Genomic DNA, 18562 nt, shown 5'->3' with positions numbered 1-18562 from the left:
ACATACATACATGCAGGATGGTGTTCATAATGGAACAATGTTGTTGACCATATCACATACATACATGCAGGATGGTGTTCATAATGGAACAATGTTGTTGACCATATCACATACATACATGCAGGATGGTGTTCATAATGGAACAATGTTGTTGACCATATCACATACATACATGCAGGATGGTGTTCATAATGGAACAATGTTGTTGACCATATCACATACATACATGCAGGATGGTGTTCATAATGGAACAATGTTGTTGACCATATCACATACATACATACATACATGCAGGATGGTGTTCATAATGGAACAATGTTGTTGACCATATCACATACATACATGCAGGATGGTGTTCATAATGGAACAATGTTGTTGACCATATCACATACATACATGCAGGATGGTGTTCATAATGGAACAATGTTGTTGACCATATCACATACATACATGCAGGATGGTGTTCATAATGGAACAATGTTGTTGACCATATCACATACATACATGCAGGATGGTGTTCATAATGGAACAATGTTGTTGACCATATCACACATACATACATGCAGGATGGTGTTCATAATGGAACAATGTTGTTGACCATATCACATACATACATGCAGGATGGTGTTGTTGACCATATAATGGAACAATGTTGTTGACCATATCACATACATACATGCAGGATGGTGTTCATAATGGAACAATGTTGTTGACCATATCACATACATACATGCAGGATGGTGTTCATAATGGAACAATGTTGTTGACCATATCACATACATACATGCAGGATGGTGTTCATAATGGAACAATGTTGTTGACCATATCACATACATACATGCAGGATGGTGTTCATAATGGAACAATGTTGTTGACCATATCACATACATACATGCAGGATGGTGTTCATAATGGAACAATGTTGTTGACCATATCACATACATACATGCAGGATGGTGTTCATAATGGAACAATGTTGTTGACCATATCACATACATACATGCAGGATGGTGTTCATAATGGAACAATGTTGTTGACCATATCACATACATACATGCAGGATGGTGTTCATAATGGAACAATGTTGTTGACCATATCACATACATACATGCAGGATGATGTGTTCATAATGGAACAATGTTGTTGACCATATCACATATCACATACATGCATGCAGGATGATGTTGTTGACCATATCACATACATACATGCAGGATGGTTTCATAATGGAACAATGTTGTTGACCATATCACATACATACATGCAGGATGGTGTTCATAATGGAACAATGTTGTTGACCATATCACATACATACATGCAGGATGGATGGTGTTCATAATGGAACAATGTTGTTGACCATATCACATACATACATGCAGGATGGTGTTCATAATGGAACAATGTTGTTGACCATATCACATACATACATGCAGGATGGTGTTCATAATGGAACAATGTTGTTGACCATATCACATACATACATGCAGGATGGTGTTCATAATGGAACAATGTTGTTGACCATATCACATACATACATGCAGGATGGTGTTCATAATGGAACAATGTTGTTGACCATATCACATACATACATGCAGGATGGTGTTCATAATGGAACAATGTTGTTGACCATATCATCACATACATACATGCAGGATGGTGTTCATAATGGAACAATGTTGTTGACCATATCACATACATACATGCAGGATGGTGTGTTGACCATAATGGAACAATGTTGTTGACCATATCACATACATACATGCAGGATGGTGTTCACAATGGAACAATGTTGTTGACCATATCACATACATACATGCAGGATGGTGTTCATAATGGAACAATGTTGTTGACCATATCACATACATACATGCAGGATGGTGTTCATAATGGAACAATGTTGTTGACCATATCACATACATACATGCAGGATGGTGTTCATAATGGAACAATGTTGTTGACCATATCACATACATACATGCAGGATGGTGTTCATAATGGAACAATGTTGTTGACCATATCACATACATACATACATGCAGGATGGTGTTCATAATGGAACAATGTTGTGGCCATGTTCAATATGGGGCAACAATATGGTATGACTCTTCAAGTCAAGTATCACGGCGCAAGTGGTAACATAGCATATGATGGAAATGTACACGTCTGTGGTGGCCAGACAGATGGTCACACAACAGACAGTGGTCAACTCTCTGTTCTGGTTTGGCCTAATGTTGTTAAACACAGCCTGAGGTAGCCATTGAGAGACACTGTGGCTGGTCCACAGGAATATAAAGTATTCATTACAGACTACAATGTCAAGGGTTGGAAAATAATCATTTAACTTTAATCCGTAAAATATGTTTGACCCTTGGGCATGCACATGTGATAATATTTGCAGCTGTCAGTGTCAATATTTGGCCCAGAGATAACACTATAACAAAAGTAAAATAAACATAATTGCTGAAACCTAACAAAACTTACCAGTGTTTCTAGTTTGGGAACATGTTTAATGACATTCTTAATGTCTTCGTCTGTGATCTCCACCAGACTGCAGTTCTCCTCCTCTGTGGGCAGTGGGTGCTGGTCGTCCCGGCTTACCCATGGGTGCTCCTGCAGACAACAACATTCACTCACAAACAGGACTCCAAGACAGCATTCTTAAACCAGTATATATTCAGCAGGTGCTATTCATAAAATGGTTCATGACCAAATTATTTATGGGTAGAATTAATTTGTTTATTTGTTGTGTAACTCGACACTCAGCAATATTCCAGCTTTATATACAGTCTGTAAATAATCAAGTCTAAACCAGACAATCCAGTGATCAACATTATGAGCATCTATTATGCAGTTGGGATATGATGACATGTCAACCAAGTCAGTTTTTTGGAAGCATGAAATATAGACCACAAATTTTCAGAAAAACAACACCAGCATTATTTGAAAGAAATTTGTTTCTAATGTCAATTTTCAAAATAATTACTGCATAAAACACATCATACATAAATACATGGTAGTTATAGTAAAAACAGTCACAGAAAAGTAGTATGTACTTGAGAATATTGCTGCCAGGCACGTTACCTTCAGCTCATCGAGAGTGATGCGAGTATCTGGGATCTTTTCTAACATTCGCAGAAGTAGATTCTTCAAATCATTTGACACAGCAGGCCTGGAGACAGACACCATAACAGCAAAATAACAATCAGTGCATTAAAAGTAATTGTATCAATCAATGCTGACCTCGAATTTCTTCAAAGGCATTTAGAAGTTGGTGTAGCAATACAAGACAAATCTGATGGATAACAACTTCTTGATTTATTTTTCACAACGTTTCTGGGCTAGTTCTTGCCCCTTCTTCTGGTGAATAATGGTGATAGTGAACAGTACAGTATATATAGAGATGTACAGGAAGCCACATATGTAAATTGAGTATATACAAGGGAAAAAGGAGATATAATTAAGTATGTACAAACATTGTATCCTGCTCTTTCATCTCACTGCATTGTTTGTACATACTTAATTATACCTCCTTCCCCCCTTGTATATACTCAATTTACATATCTGGCTTCCTGTACATCTATATATATACTGTACTGTTCACTATCATCCTTATCCACCTGAAGAAGGGGCAAGAACTTGCATAGCATTTTCCAAAAACATGCATACCTTCATTTTGCATTCAATTATTGAAGCAGCTGTCTAAGTAGTGGAAAACTGTTTTGAGACTGTAATTGACTCTCAGAATTACAGTAAGCCATACAACATGAATACACCTGATGTCCCTCCGAACATAACTGTTATGCACTAATCAGTAAATCATTGTGAGAGTCCTTCGAGGTTGCTGCCTCGGACAAACACTGATCACAGGATGCCAGAAACAGCAGTACATTTGCTTCATGCAACTCACATTTCAGGGAATCTCACAGGATCCTTCAGAATCTTCTTGTGAAGTCCCAGGATGAAGTCATCTTCAAAAGGCACCTGTAAATGAAAGTTGACGTCGTCACAAAGCACAAGAGGTGGCAGGGAACAGAGAATCTACCTGTGCAGTCTACCCTGGTTATAGAGCCAACAAGGAAGATTTGGGTGGCATTGCAACCAGGTGGCATTGTAACCAGGCGGCATGGTAACCTGGTGGCATTGTAACCAGGCGGCATTGTAACCTGGTGGCATTGTAACTTGGTGGCATTGTAACCAGGCGGCATTGTAACCTGGTGGCATTGTAACCAGGTGGCATTGTAACCTGGTGGCATTGTAACCAGGCGGCATTGTAACCTGGTGGCATTGTAACCTGGTGGCATTGTAACCAGGCGGCATTGTAACCTGGTGGCATTGTAACCTGGTGGCATTGTAAGCAGGTGGCATGGTAACCTGGTGGCATTGTAACCAGGCGGCATTGTAACCAGGCGGCATTGTAACCAGGCGGCATTGTAACCTGGTGGCATTGTAACCAGGCGGCATTGTAACCTGGTGGCATTGTTACCAGGCGGCATTGTAACCTGGTGGCATTGTAACCAGGCATCATTGTAACCTGGTGGCAATGTAACTTGGTGGCATTGTAACCTGGTGGCATTGTAGGCATTGTAACCTGGTGGCATTGTAACTTGGTGGCATTGTAACCTGGTGGCATTGTAACCAGGCGGCATTGTAACTTGGTGGCATTGTAACCAAGCGGCATTGTAACCTGGTGGCATGGTAACCAGGCGGCATTGTAACCTGGTGGCATTGTAACCAGGCGGCATTGTAACCTGGCAGCATTGTAACCTGGTGGCATTGTAACTTGGTGGCATTGTAACCAGGCGGCATTGTAACCTGGTGGCATGGTAACCAGGTGGCATTGTAACCTGGTGGCATTGTAACCTGGTGGCATTGTAACTAGGTGGCATTGTAACCTGGTAGCATTGTAACCAGGCGGCATTGTAACCAGGCGACATTGTAACCTGGTGGCATTGTAACTTGGCGGCATTGTAACCTGGTGGCATGGTAACCAGGCGGCATTGTAACCTGGTGTCATTGTAACCAGGCGGCATTGGAACCTGGTGGCATGGTAACCAGGCGGCATTGTAACCAGGCGGCATTGTAACCAGGTGACATTGTAACCTGGTGGCATTGTAACTTGGCGGCATTGTAACCTGGTGGCATGGTAACCAGGTGGCATTGTAACCTGGTGGCATTGTAACCAGGCGGCATTGTAACCTGGTGGCATTGTAACCAGGCATCATTGTAACCTGGTGGCATTGTAACTTGGTGGCATTGTAACCTGGTGGCATTGTAGGCATTGTAACCTGGTGGCATTGTAACCTGGTGGCATTGTAACCTGGTGGCATTGTAACCTGGTGGCATGGTAACCAGGCGGCATTGTAACCTGGTGGCATTGTAACCTGGTGGCATTGTAACCAGGCGGCATTGTAACCTGGCAGCATTGTAACCTGGTGGCATTGTAACTTGGTGTCATTGTAACCAGGCGGCATTGTAACCTGGTGGCATGGTAACCAGGCGGCATTGTAACCTGGTGGCATTGTAACTAGGTGGCATTGTAACCTGGTGGCATGGTAACCAGGCGGCCTTTGTAACCTGGTGTCATTGTAACCAGGCGGCATTGTAACCTGGTGGCATTGTAACCTGGTGGCATTGTAACCAGGGAACACCATTCTAGTCAGTCAATTTAACCAAGTTATATTTGAATATATGTAATGAAAGAAAAACACATTCCTAATATTTGTGCACTGAAAAACAGAGCAAGGCACACAGCACACTGTTGTACTGTGGATAAAGAAGTTCCCCTGACGACTGGGCTTGGGGAGTATGGTTGCACACTGGGTGATTAATATGTTCTTGTCCTCCTCAAGTACAAGACACTTTCTTTTGAAGCCAAGTCTAACACTTCATGCTACGTTATAACATAGACAGCACTGAGCTTCCAAGCTTCGTACCTGTGAAGGTCCGGGTTAGAATGAACCTTCAGTAACCCATGCCTGTCGTAAGAGGCGACTAACGGGATCGGGTGGTCAGGCTCGCTGGCTCGCATGTCATCGGTTCCCAATTGCGCAGATCGATGCTCATGCTGTTGATCACTGGATTGTAAGGTCCAGACTCGATTATTTACAGACCGCCACCATATAGCTGGAATATTGTTGAGTGCGGTGTAAAACTAAACTCACTCACTCACTCACTCCAAGCTTCGTTCATGTCAGGCCTATTATTTGTAAAGATATTGACACAGAAAACAGTCCAAATGATTAATCTAACTCCCCTTAAGAGATGCTTAAACAGATCACTTAACTATGGTATTCCTGAATAATGACCTAACCACAGCAGCTGGTGTGCTGGAACTGACCCCTGACTGAAGGATGTTGCCATTCCTTGTGTATAACACACTATGGTTATAACAAACTATAATGACCTAACCACAGCAGCTGGTGTGCTGGAACTGACCCCTGACTGAAGGATGTTGCCATTCCTTGTGTATAACACACTATGGTTATAACAAACTATAATGACCTAACCACAGCAGCTGGTGTGCTGGAACTGACCCCTGACTGAAGGATGTTGCCATTCCTTGTGTATAACACACTATGGTTATAACAAACTATAATGACCTAACCACAGCAGCTGGTGTGCTGGAACTGACCCCCTGACTGAAGGATGTTGCCATTCCTTGTGTATAACACACTATGGTTATAACAAACTATAATGACCTAACCACAGCAGCTGGTGTGCTGGAACTGACCCCTGACTGAAGGATGTTGCCATTCCTTGTGTATAACACACTATGGTTATAACAAACTATAATGACCTAACCACAGCAGCTGGTGTGCTGGAACTGACCCCCTGACTGAAGGGTGTTGCCATTCCTTGTGTAGAACACACCATGGTTATAACAAACTATAATGACCTAACCACAGCAGCTGGTGTGCTGGAACTGACCCCTGACTGAAGGATGTTGCCATTCCTTGTGTATAACACATTATGGTTATAACAAACTATAATGACCTAACCACAGTAGCTGGTGTGCTGGAACTGACCCCTGACTGAAGGATGTTGCCATTCCTTGTGTATAACACACTATGGTTATAACAAACTAAAGTTAGAAGTCTGTTTGAGTTGGTTGTAACCATGATTAAAGGGGCACCAATCCAGAGCAATTTCTGTGGACTGGTTGTTGCTTTTGTCAATGTTTTTCTTCCGTGAGTACCTGGATGATATCCCAGAATTCTTGACTGGTTTGTGACCTCTGCTGCGCCACCCGCAAGCACAATTGTTAGTACATGTATATGTATAGATAGATCAACAAAGATTAAATCTTTTTTACTTGATAATATTTCCATCTTCATTATTATGATAACAAATAAAAACACTTTGAAGTTTAACCATCTACCAGTGGTAAAAAATGTTAGGACAGAAATATAACGAAGTCAATGTACATCTTTATATTTTGTCTTATAATCCTAATTAGTATATTTTCTTATTTGTATGCATTTTGAAGCTTAATAAAAGCACATAATCTGCTTATACTTATCGTGAATTTATAACAGGACTGTAATATCTAGACATCTTATAGACTGCCAACATGAATCAAATTTCACACACACGCCCTGAGTGCGACCTAGTGTATGATGTCTGTCTCATTACACTTGACAACAACAAAAAATGATTCTGTTTAATGCTACAACACATGAATAAAAACAAAATGCAAATATTAAAATTAAAACAGACTAAAGTTAAACCCACCATCGTCAGGCTATTACCTTGTTCGAAGAATGTATCCATCAATATCCACATAAAGGAATTATATGTCATTCATCTGCAGCGTAGGCAAATATGCAATCTTTACAAATAAATGATGACGTTGATACAGAAAACTTCACAACAGTATATATGGGCAAACGACAATATTACCGTAGGTCAAAAACCTATTATTTATAAAGATTACTTGAAGGGAAATGTTAAATTCATTAATGATCTACTGAAAAAAGATAGTAATTTTCTTACCTATGAAGAGTTTATTTCCCTATATAATATTAAGACAATTTTTTTAGAATATAGGGTTATCATTAACTCCATAAAATCCTACTTACTTTCGAAAGAACTAACTCTGTGTAAAGTAGAGGAGCCATTTATTCCTAATAATATACATATGCTCTATAAAGAATGTAAAGGATGCAAGATTTTCTACTCTGTCTTGCTAAGGAAACATACATTAAAAGAAAAGCTAAATAGTCAACTTAAATGGGAAAGGGATATCAACGTAGATATATCAGAACAACTCTGGAAAGTTTTTAACTATGTACCTTTCAGAACAACTTGTAATACACACTTCAGATGGCTTCAATATAAAATTGTCCAAAGAATCATTACAACAAATAAGGATTTATTTAACTATAAACTGACACAATCTGCTTCTTGTACATTCTGTAAGGTTAAAATGGAATCAATTATCCACGTATTTTGTGAATGTGTACATGTGAAAACATTGTGGCAGCAACTAAAAGCCTGGATTGAACAAGAAACTTGAACCTGGCAACTAATTGCGTGATGTCCGCCATTCTTTAAAAAAAGTAATTTAGCCAGCCAATAATGAGCAATCAATCAACGTATTGGTGGTTAATCCTTTGAAGGGAGGACGTTGTTTTTACACTTTACGACAGGGTGTATTCAGTATAGATTTGTAAATCTACATACATAAACACTACCTTTTGTCAAATCTGCTGTGCACGATAACAGTAATTAATCAATCAGCGTGTTTATCGGTTAATCCTTTGATTGCTGTTTGTTTTTTGTAACTCAGCTGATAATTCCTCTTGCTGCACTTCCATGCACATATTACATAACATGTAATACATTTGTCACATCAGACCTTAATTTATAATGTTGACTATTTACTCCAGACACAAGAAATGCCAAATGGGAACCTTTGTCGGGTAATCTAAGTGTGTTACCACTAATCATACCTGTTATAAATTCATGAACTGACCATCAAGTGAATAATGACAACTAACATGTGTAGGTTTATACCACCTAATATGGGTTACAACAAGGGAGTATTAATTGCTGTATTGCATGCAATTCTAAATGCCTGAAAACACTTATGGGCCGACACTGTTTTGAGGATACGAACAGAACTTCGTTGTTGCATAAGAAATACATATAAACATTTGCTGTGTACTTAAGTTAAAACTGTATATACCTATTTAACCTAGGTAAATTTTCAGATTTTTTAGCAATGGCAAAGTGGGGTTGTTTAATTTATGGATTCAAATAAATCAAATGTGTGTTTTTAATATCATAGGTAATAGACATCATATTTTTACGTGACATGATTAAATATCGAGGTAGAAAACACAGAAATAGGATCAAATTAGATCAGACATTATACCATCCGGGCATTGGATACGTTATTGCAATCAGACAAGAAGTAACAGGGATATTTTCAAATTACGGCATCTGATGAACATCCACCCTTCCTAATGTCCCACTATTTAGGTTGGAGAAATTCTGCCAAGGTGGACAGTAGCCCAGTCCCCGTGTCGTAATTAGACTGTTGGCGAGAAACATTAATCGCTCTGGATCAGTGCCCCTTTAACTGTGTCTCAGTATAACCTGGGGCATACCATGTAGTGAGGTAGAGGAGTAGTGGTACCAGTCACCCAATAGCTTAACAAGTTTGTTCACCAAACATAGGTAATGTTATTTCCAACATTTGGTGTATTCAGAGCTTTTCCAAAGAGATATTTAAGTACTTAATGATGACATGGAAAACTGATTCTCACCAGAAAAACAAGTACAAGTGTCTGCCACTAACATGGCAGTGTCCCCGCCGCTAAAGAAGAATGAAATATAACATATGTACTAGTTTTTATTTTTTGGTCACATAGAAGATTACCTTTTGTGTGATATAGTTTTTAGTCATGGTCACTTCTCAGAACCTTCTCCTAACTCTGAAGATATTCCAGGAATATAGTAGATTTGAATGTATAGACGCAGATGCACATATCCACTGTCAGTATCAGTGTGTATTAGGCCCGAGATGGGTCCAAACTTTCTACCCAGGTATCACATCCTCTATTACCCTACCCTACATTGGGTACAACAGTTCATAAAATATCGTGTTCATGAAGAATCAGGATGTATGTACATACGGATGCTGCCAAATACATAGTCCTCCATTTCACATTGTGGCGGGGGGACAATAATTATAAACTCATCTGGCTAAAGTGCAATGGGAAATCATAAACAAAATATATTCACTTCTCCTGCATTCCATACTGTGTCACTATTGTGGAAAAACCAGTTGTACTTACTCGACCATAGACAAAGCAGAACAAAGTCACTCCCATGGCCCAAATGTCCAGAGCCTGAAACAGTCAATAGACATGAACTGTAGCAACAACAAACCTGTACCTTAAATCTTCAGACATACACGGTAACATTAACAGTCAAACACTGCAACATCAACAGTCATACACTGCAACATCACCGACATACACTGCAACATCACCGACATACACTGTAACACTAACAGTCATACACTGTAACATCAACAGTCATAGACTGTAACATCACCGACATACACTGCAACATCACCAACATACACTGTAACATCACCGACATACACTGTAACATCAACAGTCATACACTGCAACATCAACAATCATACACAGCAACATCACCGACATACACTGTAACATCAACAGTCAAACACTGCAACATCAACAGTCAAACACTGTAACATCAACAGTCATACACTGTAACATCACCAACATACACTGTAACATCAACAGTCATACACTGTAACATTAACAGTCATACACTGCAACATCAACAATCATACACAGCAACATCACCGGCATACACTGTAACATCACCGACATACACTGTAACATCACCAACATACACTGTAACATCAACAGTCATACACTGTAACATTAACAGTCATACACTGCAACATCAACAATCATACACAGCAACATCACCGACCTACACTGTAACATCAACAGTCATACACTGTAACATTAACAGTCATACACTGCAACATCACCAACATACACTGCAACATCACCGACATACACTGTAACATCAACAGTCATAGACTGTAACATCAACAATCATACACTGTAACATCACCAACATATACTGTTACATCACCAACATACACTGTAACATCACCAACATGCACTGCAACATCACCAACATACACTGCAACATCACCGACCTACACTGTAACATCAACAGTCATACACTGTAACATCAACAATCATACACTGTAACATCAACAGTCACACACTGCAACATCACCAACATACACTGCAACATCAACAATCATACACTGTAACATCACCGACATACACTGCAACATTACCAACATACACCGTAACATCACCAACATACTGTAAACGTACTTATTTCCGCGTGGTGCAATTTTCGCGGAATTGACAGTTTAGACTACTTCGCGCGGTCAATTATTCGCGCAATCAGTAATTGCCGGAACTGCCAGCTGTCTCTTTGGCCGCCACTAATAGCTGTGAAAACAAACAGAGTGGCTTAACCTGTCAGGCGGCGTTTATTGCTTACTCACAGGAAATCCCTCTCTGTGCGATATACTAGTACACAGTAATCCGTTTACTCCCGGAAGAGATGAAAAACACATCAGTCTTATGTTCCGAATTCTGACGATTTGACGAATTAACTTATACTGTATATGAAGCTCTTTGTGATTTCAAACAAGCCGGGGTTGTTGTGAATGAGATGATTGAGTGTTAGTGACTATTAAGCTTCATGATGTACTGGTGAATAAAATCTTAATGAATAGATAAAATACTGCTGTATTATTTCTTTCCGAGTCGTTTCACGGTAATCTGTTTTGTATCAAACCATGTCATGTGACCAATTTCCATGGCGGCCACAACACACATTGCTGTTTTAAGCTAATTCGGCATTGGGATTTGGCTCATTATTTAATTATGTTTTGGAAAATCCATTGCAGCGACAGTTAAGTATGATCAGTCGTCATTTTAAGATTCCCGTTGATTTCTGTCTTCAAACGTGATGTGTTATGGTAACAACTCAGGGGCGAGCGTGGCTAGACTGAATGAATGACAGGTTTATTCGCGGTGTATAAATTTTCGCGCTAAAATGTTTTGAGCGAAAAGCGTGAAAATAAAACCTGCTCGAAATATAATACGTTTACAGTACACTGTAACATCACCAACATACACTGTAACATCACCAACATACACTGTAACATCAACAGTCATACACTGTAACATCACCGACATACACTGCAACATCACCAACATACACTGTAACATCAACAGTCATACACTGTAACATCAACAGTCATACACGGTAACATCACCGACATACACTGTAACATCACCGACATACACTGTAACATCACCGACATACACTGTAACATCACCATAAACTGCAACATCACCAACATACACTGTAACATCACCAACATACACTGTAACATCACCAACATACACTGTAACATCACCAACATACACTGTAACATCACCAACATACACTGTAACATCACCAACATACACTGTAACATCACCAACATACACTGTAACATCACCAACATAAACTGTAACATCACCAACATACACTGCAACATCACCAACATACACTGCAACATCACCAACATACACTGTAACATCACCAACATACACTGTAACATCAACAGTCATGCACTGTAACATCAACAGTCATGCACTGTAACATCAACAGTCATACACTATAACATCAACAGTCATACACTGTAACATCAACAGTCATACACTATAACATCACCAACATACACTGTAACATCACCAACATACACCGTAACATCACCAACATACACTGTAACATCAACAGTCATGCACTGTAACATCAACAGTCATACACTATAACATCACCAACATACACTGTAACATCACCAACATACACTGTAACATCACCAACATACACTGTAACATCACTGACCTACACTGTAACATCACCGACCTACACTATAACATTAACAGTCATACACTATAACATCACCAACATACACTGTAACATCACCAACATACACTGTAACATCACCAACATACACTGTAACATCACCAACATACACTGTAACATCACCAACATACACTGTAACATCACCGACCTACACTATAACATCAACAGTCATACACTGTAACATCAAAGACCTACACTATAACATCAACAGTCATACACTGTAACATCACCGACCTACACTATAACATCAACAGTCATACACTATAACATCAACAGTCATACACTGTAACATCAACAGTCATACACTATATGAAGTTCTGGACTTCCCCAGCACCAGCAGAAGCTCCCTCTCAGACTCACCTTCCCGCTGTATTTCTCACGCTCCTCTGAAACAATAAATGTTGACATAAGCTGGACTGGCACTTATGCACATGTAAGTCTACCCTACATACCCTATAAGTTGGCTACCACTGGCTATCAGCCTGCTCTACATCAACACACTGGGTGGCTACCACTGGCCATCAGCCTGCTGTACATCCACACACAGGGTGGCTACCACTGGCCATCAGCCTGCTGTACATCAACACACAGGGTGGCTACCATTGGCCATCAGCCTGCTGTACATCCACACACAGGGTGGCTACCACTGGCTATCAGCCTGTCGTACATCAACACACAGGGTGGCTACCACTGGCCATCAGCCTGCTGTACATCAACATACAGGGTGGCTACCACTGGCTATCAGCCTGCTGTACATCAACACACAGGGTGGCTACCACTGGCCATCAGCCTGCTGTACATCAACACATAGGGTGGCTACCAATGGCTATCAGCCTGCTGTAAATCCACACACAGGGTGGCTACTACTGGCCATCATCCTGCTGTACATCAACACACAGGGTGGCTACCACTGGCCATCAGCCTGCTGTACATCAACACACAGGGTGGCGACCACTGGCCATCAGCCTACTGTACATCCACACACAGGGTGGCTACCACTGGCCATCAGCCTGCCATACATCCATACACAGGGTGGCTACCACTGGCCATCAGCCTGCCATACATCCACACACAGGGTGGCTACCACTGGCCATCAGCCTGCCATACATCAACACACAGGGTGGCTACCACTGGCCATCAGCCTGCCATACATCCATACACAGGGTGGCTACCACTGGCCATCAGCCTGCCATACATCCATACACAGGGTGGCTACCACTGGCCATCAGCCTGCCATACATCCACACACAGGGTGGCTACCACTGGCCATCAGCCTGCCATACATCAACACACAGGGTGGCTACCACTGGCCATCAGCCTGCTGTACATCAACACACACGGTGGCTACCACTGGCCATCAGCCTACTGTACATCAACACACAGGGTGGCTACCACTGGCTATCAGCCTGCTGTACATCAACACACAGGGTGGCTACCACTGGCCATCAGCCTGCTGTACATCAACACACAGGGTGGCTACCACTGGCCATCAGCCTGCTGTACATCAACACACACGGTGGCTACCACTGGCCATCAGCCTGCTGTACATCAACACACAGGGTGGCTACCACTGGCCATCAGCCTGCTGTACATCAACACATAGGGTGGCTACCACTGGCTATCAGCCTGCTGTACATCCACACACAGGGTGGCTACTACTGGCCATCAGCCTGCTGTACATCAACACATAGGGTGGCTACCACTGGCCATCAGCCTGCTGTACATCCACACACAGGGTGGCTACCACTGGCCATCAGCCTGCTGTACATCAACACACAGGGTGGCTACCACTGGCCATCAGCCTGCTGTACATCCACACACAGGGTGGCTACCACTGGCCATCAGCCTGCTGTACATCAACACACAGGGTGGCTACCACTGGCCATCAGCCTGCCATACATCCACACACAGGGTGGCTACCACTGGCCATCATCCTGCTGTACATCCACACACAGGGTGGCTACCACTGGCCATCAGCCTGCCATACATCCATACACAGGGTGGCTACCACTGGTTGTGCTATCCTCCATCCCCCATGCCTATTAGTTATGTCCCAGCAGTCAGCAATATTCCAGCCATATGACAGGTAAATATGAGGTTAACAGCAAAAAACATTTGAGCTATGATACCTCTGCTCAGGTCCCACATTGGATATATTGGTCAGTTGTGACTACTAATATGTGCGTGGTATTAAGTGCATTTTGTGTTGACACTTTCATGGGGTACATATAGTAATGCTATTTAAGAGTACGGGGAACCAACCTTTCAGTGTCTCTGGTGCCATGAAGGCAGGGGTTCCCGCTGTGTTGGTGAGAAAAGCATCACCACCACTGAACTCATTACTCACACCAAAGTCAGCAATCTGTGAAGAAACACATGGCACTTGGGATCACCTTCATAATATACACTACAATGTCCTGTACATAATGGCAGTGTTCTATACAGTACTACAATGTCCTGTACATAATGGCAGTTTTCTTTACAGAACTACAATGCACTCTACATAATGGTAGTGTTTTATACAGTTCTACAATGTACTCTACATAGTGGTAGTGTTCTATACAGTATTACAATGTTCTGTACATAATGGTAGTGTTCTATACAGTACTACAATGTTCTGTACATAATGGCAGTGTTCTATACAGTATTACAATGTACTCTACATAATGGTAGTGTTCTATACAGTACTACAATGTCCTGTACATAATTGCAGTGTTCTATACAGAACTACAATGCACTCTACATAATGGTAGTGTTTTATACAGTTCTACAATGTACTCTACATAATAGTAGTGTTCTATACAGTACTACAATGTCATATACATAATGGTAGTGTTCTATACAGTTCTACAATGTACTCTACATAATAGTAGTGTTCTATACAGTACTACAATGTACTCTACATAATGGTAGTGTTCTATACAGTACTACAATGTCCTGTACATAATGGCAGTGTTCGATACAGTACTACAATGTCCTGTACATAATGGCAGTGTTCTATACAGTACTACAATGTCCTGTACATAATGGCAGTGTTCTATACAGTACTACAATGTCCTGTACATAATGGCAGTGTTCTATACAGTACTACAATGTCCTGTACATAATGGTAGTGTTCTATACAGTACTACAATGCCCTGTACATAATGGCAGTGTTCTATACAGTACTACGATGTCCTGTACATAATGGTAGTGTTCTATACAGTACTACAATATACTGTATATAAAGGAACTGTTCTTCTATATAGTACTACAATATACTGTACATAATGGCAGTATTCGATACAGTACTACAATGTCCTGTACATAATGGCAGTGTTCTATACAGAACTACAATGTTCTGTACATAATGGTAGTGTTCTATACAGTACTACAATGTTCTGTACATAATGGCAATGTACTGTACATAATGGCAGTGTTCTATACAGTACTACAATGTTCTGTACATAATGGCAGTGTTCTATACAGTACTACAATGTACTCTACATAATGGTAGTGTTCGATACAGTACTACAATGTCATACTTAATGGTAGCGTTCTATACAGTACTACAATGTACTCTACATAATGGTAGTGTTCTATACAGTACTACAATGTCCTGTACATAATGGCAGTGTTCCATACAGAACTACAATGCACTCTACATAATGGTAGTGTTTTATACAGTTCTACAATGTACTCTACATAGTAGTAGTGTTGTACACAGTATTACAATGTTCTGTACATAATGGCAGTGTTCTATACAGTACTACAATGTACTCTACACAATGGTAGTGTTCTATACAGTACTACAATGTCCTGTACATAATGGCAGTGTTCTATACAGTACTACAATGTCCTGTACATAATGGCAGTGTTCTATACAGTACTACAATGTCCTGTACATAATGGCAGTGTTCTATACAGTACTACAATGTCCTGTACATAATGGCAGTGTTCTATACAGTACTACGATGTCCTGTACATAATGGTAGTGTTCTATACAGTACTACAATATACTGTATATAAAGGAACTGTTCTATACAGTACTACAATATACTGTACATAATGGCAGTATTCGATACAGTACTACAATGTCCTGTACATAATGGCAGTGTTCTATACAGAACTACAATGTTCTGTACATAATGGTAGTGTTCTATACAGTACTACAATGTTCTGTACATAATGGCAATGTACTGTACATAATGGCAGTGTTCTATACAGTACTACAATGTTCTGTACATAATGGCAGTGTTCTATACAGTACTACAATGTACTCTACATAATGGTAGTGTTCGATACAGTACTACAATGTCATATACTTAATGGTAGCGTTCTATACAGTACTACAATGTACTCTACATAATGGTAGTGTTCTATACAGTACTACAATGTCCTGTACATAATGGCAGTGTTCTATACAGAACTACAATGCACTCTACATAATGGTAGTGTTTTATACAGTTCTACAATGTACTCTACATAGTAGTAGTGTTCTACACAGTATTACAATGTTCTGTACATAATGGCAGTGTTCTATACAGTACTACAATGTACTCTACACAATGGTAGTGTTCTATACAGGACTACAATGTCCTGTACATAATGGCAGTGTTCGATACAGTACTACAATGTCAGATACATAATGGTAGAGTTCTATACAGTACTACAATGTCAGATACATAATGGTAGTGTTCTATACAGTACTACAATGTCCTGTACATAATGGTAGTGTTCGATACAGTACTACAATGTACTCTACATAATGGTAGTGTTCTATACAGTACTGCAATGTTCTGTACATAATGGTAGTGTTCTATACAGTACTACAATGTTCTGTACATAATGGCAGTGTTCTATACAGTACTACAATGTCATATACATAATGGCAGTGTTCCATACAGTACTACAATGTCATATACATAATGGTAGTGTTCTATACAGTACTACAATATACTGTATATAAAGGTACTGTTCTATACAGTACTACAATATACTGTACATAATGGCAGTGTTCGATACAGTACTACAATGTTCTGTACATAATGGCAGTGTTCGATACAGTACTACAATGTTCTGTACATAATGGCAGTGTTCTATACAGTACTACAATGTACTGTACATAATGGTAGTGTTCTATACAGTACTACAATAAACTGTACATAATGGTAGTGTTCTATACAGTACTACAATGTTCTGTACAGTACTGCAATGTTCTGTATGTTGTGGTAGTATTCAATTCAGTACTACAATGTTCTGTACCTCCATGCTGTCCTAGTGTACTACAATGTTCTGTACCTCCATGTACTACGTGCTGTCCTAGTGTACTACAATGTTCTGTACCTCCATGTACTACATGCTGTCCTAGTGTACTACAATGTTCTGTACCTCCATGTACTACATGCTGTCCTAGTGTACTACAATGTTCTGTACCTCCATGTACTACGTGCTGTCCTAGTGTACTACAATGTTCTGTACCTCCATGTACTATGTGCTGTCCTAGTGTACTACAATGTTCTGTACCTCCATGTACTATGTGCTGTCCTAGTGTACTACAATGTTCTGTACCTCCATGTACTATGTGCTG

General features: G+C 40.3%; 1 protein-coding gene across 1 annotated transcript in view; it reads right to left on the bottom strand.

Moving 5' to 3' along the window:
* LOC124265543 (calcium/calmodulin-dependent protein kinase kinase 1-like) overlaps nt 1–18562 on the bottom strand; it is a 38062-nt gene that overhangs the window by 6064 nt on the left and 13436 nt on the right. Inside the window, exons 10-15 of the mRNA XM_046700328.1 lie at nt 15256–15355; nt 13354–13379; nt 10302–10355; nt 3908–3981; nt 3082–3169; nt 2482–2610 (exon numbers count right to left, since the gene is read on the bottom strand). Of these exons, the coding sequence (XP_046556284.1) occupies nt 2482–2610; nt 3082–3169; nt 3908–3981; nt 10302–10355; nt 13354–13379; nt 15256–15355 (471 nt within the window). The remainder of the gene's footprint in view (nt 1–2481; nt 2611–3081; nt 3170–3907; nt 3982–10301; nt 10356–13353; nt 13380–15255; nt 15356–18562) is intronic.

Source organism: Haliotis rubra, unplaced genomic scaffold, assembly GCF_003918875.1.
Source record: "Haliotis rubra isolate DU_JTF1 unplaced genomic scaffold, ASM391887v1 Scf983, whole genome shotgun sequence".
Taxonomy (NCBI): Eukaryota; Metazoa; Mollusca; class Gastropoda; order Lepetellida; family Haliotidae; genus Haliotis; species Haliotis rubra.
This window is presented reverse-complemented; position numbering and strand designations above follow the sequence as displayed.